The sequence below is a fragment of the Poecilia latipinna genome, unplaced genomic scaffold (genome assembly GCF_001443285.1).
Source record: "Poecilia latipinna isolate Pla-1442-1.1 unplaced genomic scaffold, P_latipinna-1.0 Scaffold3132, whole genome shotgun sequence".
Taxonomy (NCBI): domain Eukaryota; kingdom Metazoa; phylum Chordata; class Actinopteri; order Cyprinodontiformes; family Poeciliidae; genus Poecilia; species Poecilia latipinna.
In genome coordinates this window covers 7172-13910 of record NW_015115748.1, presented here as the reverse complement: position 1 = coordinate 13910, position 6739 = coordinate 7172, and the positions used below count along the sequence as shown (strand labels likewise).

The following is a 6739-nucleotide window of genomic DNA, read 5'->3' as shown; positions in this document are numbered from 1 at the left end:
CAGCTTTATTTACATATTGTACCAGCTGTATTCAGAATGCCACACTATTTGTATTCTCAGGAATTTTCCCATTTTTGATTTAGTTTTTTAGTCGCTTCATTGGGATTAACCCAGAAAGGGACACAAAATCCGGTCATGGGAAGATGGTATCCAAAAAGACAGGAAAGACCATTCAAAAGAAAAAGTGACGGTCAATGTTCAGGTTTCCACCCTCATCAAAAACCTGATGGACTTTGAGTGGCATCTCATTCAGGTTAGTTGTTCTTTTCTTTTCTTTGAAATCTTTCTGTTTCCGTAAATTTAAATATCTAAATTTAGATCTTAAATTTAGATATTTAAGATCTAAATTGTATTGTCTTTTCTTTTTCCATGTTGGACGGTGCCTTCATCTGCATCTAGTAAAGTAAAGTAAGTCTCAGAGGCCTCCTTGCACAACCCACACCTTGGGTCTTGTCTGGTGTGGTAGATCTGAGCCTCTATTGCTCTGGTGTATACATATATATGTATATATTTAAATACACACTTTTGTCATAGTACCCCCAAGAATTTAAAACTACTTTCACCCCTGCTGAAGACACAAATGGCTGACAGGCTTGTAAAGGCATCACCTCTTTTATTGGTTAGTTTTTTTATTTGTCCCACCTTTCCACACAAAAATAATTTTGTCTTCAATGTATTTTATCCTCCACCAATATTTTTGTCTCATTTTTATTCATTGATGAAAATGTTAATTATTTCTGTCCTAGTTGTAGACATACAGCACACGTTTCTGTTTTGTTTTATAAATTTTTATTTTATATTCCATTGAATAAAGAGTCATTTTTATGGAAATTGTTCTTTAAACTTAATGCAGTAGATTGTAATTTTATTTTTATCTGTAACCAATCAAAGTCAGTAGATGCTAACAGTAAACTTTATCAATCAGATGTGAAGCAATGCGCCACAGTGACAGTTTGAGTTATTTAATGGTGCACTGAAACACAAAATGTCACTTAAAAATGTATATGCTTTTAATAAGTAATACATTTAAACATGAACAAGTGAATAACTATGTATCTTAACATACAGATCTGGAAAAAATGAAGAGACCAGATTCAATGGTCTGCACAAAAATGTACTTATACTCATCTTCATCTGACAACTCTAGATCTGAATCTCCCTCTACTATCTTGTGTAGAATCCTGTTTCACTTCTTTCTTGTACAACAATGTGAAGTCATTAAATATACTGAAATGGTCCTGATGTCCACTACAATTGACATTCATAAAAGGTCTGTTATTTCTAAACAAAAATTATTAAATTGTTTTCACTGGTCAAAATTATTGTTATTGGTATTTAATCAACAAGAATATAAATAATTACCATGACAAAAATAACAAAAGAAGTTAAATATTTGACTTGTCTACCCTCTTTCCATAAAATGTGGTTGCTGGCAGGTAAGCCATTTTGATTTAGGAAAAAAAAGGGACTTCCCGATATGCAAACCTATCACATGACACATCCCTGGAAAGCCCAGGATGTCCTCTAAAGAGTACTGTAGGGCTAGAAAGGGTAACTCAAAGTAGGAACAAAAATTAAGCTTCAATAAAATGTCCACCATAATGGACATAAGTGTATGGGCAGGGTACCTATTCAGAGTAAAATATGAGATCTGATCATTTTAAGTGTTCTCTTAATTTTCCCAGAGCTGTTTGTGTCATTATTGAAACTATTTATTTACTGACTTGCGACCCATTTGATGGTTTCTTTTGTGTGTGACCATGGCAATGTGTATTTTATTCTATTTTTATGGGAACACTTTAGTTCAGTATTTTTAATATGTATTTTACTCCTCTATTTAATGTCACACAATATTTCCTGTCATTGCTTTGTTCCAGTAAATATAAACTACTCTCAGGTTAACTTACTTCACAATGAAACCAAAACCAGCATTGTGGCTAACTTATTTTGTTTTATGCTCCATGTAGAAAAAAAAATCTGAGAATTGAAATTCTGATTTTCCAAACACACTATTAATGAAAGCTGAAGTTATTGTGTATTGCTGCTAAAAATGACTCCATATAGAGAAAAGTGACCTAAAATTAGCCTCAAAGATCATGAAGAACAAAAACAATTGAAGCCCAGGACTTCTGGAGCCAGTCGTTGATGGAGGAATAACATCATCATCATCATTCCATTAGTCAATGTTTTCAGTTCATAGCCCCAGCACAAACTTGCTGGGGCTATTCTACAAATGACTAACAATGAGATTGCATCTAAACTCGGACTATCCCCACTATCTATGACCCAGTGACAGACAAGGAGGCAAGTCGAGATTCTAATTAAGGTGAATTTATATCTGCTAGCGTCTTCTATTGTCCGCTGGACTTCAGTACAAATATGTTAAGTAAATATTGTGTTGTCACCAAAAACATGACGACTAAGATTCTAAGTCAAAGGGAAGCACCAAACACAAAGAACACTAAAACTGAGCTGATATCACTGAAGTACTAAAAAAGATTCTGAAGACTGACTACTTAAAAGTACTTTAAGAAAAGCCAGCCTCACATTTTATCAGGAGTTCAGGAAATACATCAACAAAAGCAAAAGCTGTTTTATGTGTTTTCCATTTCCACCGCGTGTTCTATTTTACTAGTAGAAGTCTGATGATAAAGGTCACCACCTGCTGAGGCCTCAAAGGAAAAAAAAACAACGGTGTTGCACCGTCAGGGTCAAGTTGCAGTGAAAGGACGAACACTAACACGGTACAGTAACAGCAAAACTCTTTCATAAATGTACAAACCTGCTACATGTTTCCTGATGGGAACCAGGGCAGCTTTGTGTGTCTGTCAGTTTTAGGACATTTCGTGTATAGACGGAAAAATGTCTGAAAGTGGAAATGACGAAAGCTGAGAGGCAGGTTTAAACGACTCTGTCACTGTGCTAATGGCTCCACTGGTAAAAATTGAGTTTTTATAAATTATTTAGGAATAAAAAGTGTTTAATCGCAATGATCACTGACACAGTGCACATTTAGTGATCAACTATTTATCCCAACAATAAGGACAGTTTGGGGGTGTTTTAAACATTAATTGGTTATCATGATAACAATAAATAAAAATACATATCATAATAAGAAACTTACTGTGATAAATGATAAACGATACAGTAAATAACCGGCTATACTTCAAAGCGAGTAGAGGTCACCTCAGCTGAACCGAGGTTCTTGGGTGTCCAAAGTTCACGTTTTGGTCACACCTCCCCAAACAAACTAGACTTTCTAGGCAAGCAATTTATATTTGGATTAAAGTGGGTTAGTTATTTCTTAGCTGGAGATAGATAGGCTGGATGTATTTAATCTGGTTATCTTTGGCTGCTGTATACATAGAGCAAACACCAAACAAAATGGCTTCAGAGGTTTGGATGACTATTCAATGGCCTACAACTCAGAAACTCTGCCAGAGTATGTAAACTTATGAGCACAACTCTGAGTATGGAAAGTGCAACATCACAGCTGACATTACCTGTGTGATTTGTATATTTTAGCTTTTACAACACAATGGTTGAAAAAAAAAAGAAAAAATGTTATTAGTAGATGTTTAAATACCAAAAAAGATTGGATTAGATCATATCTGTTCACAACAACTTAGTTGCTGCAGGTTCATCATGGAAATAAACCCTGAATATTTTTCTTGAGGGCCTGAGAAGTGCGTTTTCTTTGATAATTATTTATCTGTCTAAGAGATTAATTTATTTTTATATATTAATATTAATGGTTAATTGTCTATCTTTATTTTTCTATTAAAAACTCCTCCGTAAGTTAATCCATGTAATTGTTTGATATCAATTATATATTTGTCTCATTATTTTTACTAAACTTAATTTTATTTATATTTTGTCATTTTTCTACCTGTGATGTTGTTTGCTGTGAAGCACTTTGGTCAACATAGGCTGTTGTAATTGTGATATATAAATAAACTTTGACAGACTTTCTCCTTCTATTTGAGAGAGCTGTCCACAAATATCTCCAGATTTAACATGGTCTGACATTGCCCTCCAGTGGCATGGCACTGTCCCTGCATGTGAGTACCCCTTACTTTAGTCTGGAAGCAGAAGAAGAGCTGGGTCAGATACGGGTGCTTCCTGGCCAGCGCCAGGATCCTCTTCTCCGTCATGGTGCAGTCCACGTCGTCGTCCTGCAGGATCACGTCCTTCTTCAGCACTTTGACAGCGAACACCTCGTCGGTGCCCTTCAGCTCGGCCAGCATCACCTGATTACACCACACTCACAGTAAGAGGGGAACACCCGCTCCAAACCTCTCTCCACTCTTCCCAATCTTTTCCACCAACCTTTCCGAAGCTTCCTTTCCCCAGCACCTTTATGAACAGGAAGTCATGCAGGTTCATCCTTTTTATCTCAGCAGCACTGTGACCTTTGACCTCGCCATTCTCCTGGCTTCTCTCTTCCTTTACCCCACTTCCATCGACGCCCCCTGCCCCTCTTTCTTCCATCGTCTCTACCGACGATGGCGAGGACAGAGGGTGTGCTTTGTGCTCCTCTCCACGGTGGTCGAAGGACAGAGCTTTCCGGATGTTCTCCAGTTCCTTCACATCTGCGCAGAGTCAAATGAAAAAAGGTATCGTTGCCCAGAAGTGCAAACCACATCAACAAATCACTAGACACAACTGCAGATTGAAAAACACAATTTGCAGTTCTTAATAAGCAGAACTGCAAATTAAGAAAAAACAAGAATTTTACCAAAGCGGAACAGTCCAGTCCCAGTGGGAAACCCAAATCATTGTTGACTGGATGGCTCCACTTTTGGCGTTAGAACTGGAAGTTAATCTGGTGTTTGTTGAAAACATGAATGCTATTGATGATGCAAACATGTGACTATCTTTCTTCCTATCTAAGCAAAGAATGCCAGAATAATTACTGGGTCTAAAATCAAATGTGTTGTTGTCCAATCAACCATGTGTCAGGTTACCCACTGAGATTTGACCTCTTCCATTTTGTTACTGTTGCTGTGCTTTTTTTAATTTGTAGCTTTGATTAGTTAATGTTGTTGTGTAGTTGTGTTTAGTGATTTGTTTGCACTTCAGGGCCACCATACAGATGAGCTATGATGTGCTTAGTTCAATACTTCAGTGTATGGGGTCGCTGTGAGATGAGGTTCCCTACCTTGATCACATGGAGAGGTGGGAGCGGACCTCGAGTGGTCCTCCTCTGTCTGATGTAGCTCTGATGGCAGCTGCTGACGATCCTGAGCCTGAGGAAGCTGCTTAAACACACACACATACACCCACACGCACACCCACACCCTGTGTTTTATTGAGTGTTTACATGTGTTAATTTCAATGATTATCAAATCCAGTAAATGAACACACACATTTAGTTTCTCAAAGTACAGACACTAAGTAGTCTCAACCTTTTTCCGCCTCTGGGTGCTGTTGGAGATTTTATCTGGTGTCAGTCCAAGATCTGAGAGGACGGTTGCAATTCTTCTGGCATCCACTCCACATGTGGGAGCGACGTTGCTCTCGCATCGCCTGTGTACGTTCACTTTACATACTGCAGCACAGACAGAGGAAAGTTCACACACCTGATAAGGTGGGAAGAAGAGCTGTGGTGAGCTTCAGGTTTACCTTTACACTGGAGTCCCTGTCGCAGCAGGCCCCACAGCAGGGAGCCGCAGTGGTCGCAGAAGGTCAGAACTTTAAAGTTGTGAATGCTGAACTTGTGCGGGACGTTGACACTGAACCTCTGAGACCCGACTTGCTGCAAGAAAACCAGCATGCTCTGTTAAATACGTCTGGAAATACCTGGAAACCTTCATTTTGTGATGAAGGCTTTCCATACTTCTACAATAAACTGACATCTAATAAAAAACACCCAGAACCCTAAGTATGAGATAAGAACAGAGCTTTGAGTTCCATGAAGTTTTTGTAGGAAACATCACGTCTTACTTCTCCGACTGTGTCATCCTGCTTCTTCATTCCTGCACACTTGGTAATGATGAGCTCATGGCAGCGCTTATGGACGACACAGGTACAAACTGTAGCAGCAACACACAGAACCAGAACCAAATGTTTAGTTTCTAAACTCCTCTAATCTGGAGGAATTTATTATAATTAATCGTCTCATTACATAAGTACCATAAATTACAATCTGATGAAGTACAAAAGTTAAAGTCCAAAGAAAAACTAAAAAGCACCTCAAAATCCTAAAATCTTTTAAAACCTTCTTAAAGATTAAAAAGTCTGGTTTCTTTACATAAAGTATAAAAAGTGAAAAGTTAACTTTTACATAATAGTGTTAGTTAATTTCTTAAGACACCAATGATGTTCACTTTATTTATGAATGAAGTAAGTTACAAATTGACCTTTCAGTATGTCACTGGTGGTAGCTTTAATGTCATTATAAAGGAAAAAGACATTACCTTGACACTGGTAACCTTGTTTCCCTAAAACGCCCCTGCAGAAAGACAGACACGTTAAAAAAAGAAAACTCACAAAGACTGATGAACATGTTATCAAGACATGCTGAAAAGGATTGCTGACAAAAACAAAAAGCAGGCATATACAGTTCATAAATTAAGCTTTAAATGATAAAACGCAGGGCTGTACAGTGGCGCAGTTGGTAGAACTGTTGCCTTGCAGCAAGAAGGTCCTGGATTCGATTCCTGACCTGGGGTCTTTCTGCATGGAGTTTGCATGTTGTTGTCCAATCAACAACATGCAACATCCATGTACATGCGTG

At 37.9% G+C, this 6739-nt stretch overlaps 1 protein-coding gene across 1 annotated transcript in view; it reads right to left on the bottom strand.

Annotated features, from left to right (window-relative positions):
* The window catches only part of LOC106940220 (protein kinase C epsilon type-like), a 54205-nt gene that overhangs the window by 41872 nt on the left and 5594 nt on the right, over window positions 1–6739 (bottom strand). The window contains exons 3-9 of the mRNA XM_015022899.1: window positions 6420–6454; window positions 5947–6035; window positions 5626–5758; window positions 5409–5551; window positions 5162–5261; window positions 4330–4592; window positions 4077–4250 (exon numbers count right to left, since the gene is read on the bottom strand). Of these exons, the coding sequence (XP_014878385.1) occupies window positions 4077–4250; window positions 4330–4592; window positions 5162–5261; window positions 5409–5551; window positions 5626–5758; window positions 5947–6035; window positions 6420–6454 (937 nt within the window). The remainder of the gene's footprint in view (window positions 1–4076; window positions 4251–4329; window positions 4593–5161; window positions 5262–5408; window positions 5552–5625; window positions 5759–5946; window positions 6036–6419; window positions 6455–6739) is intronic.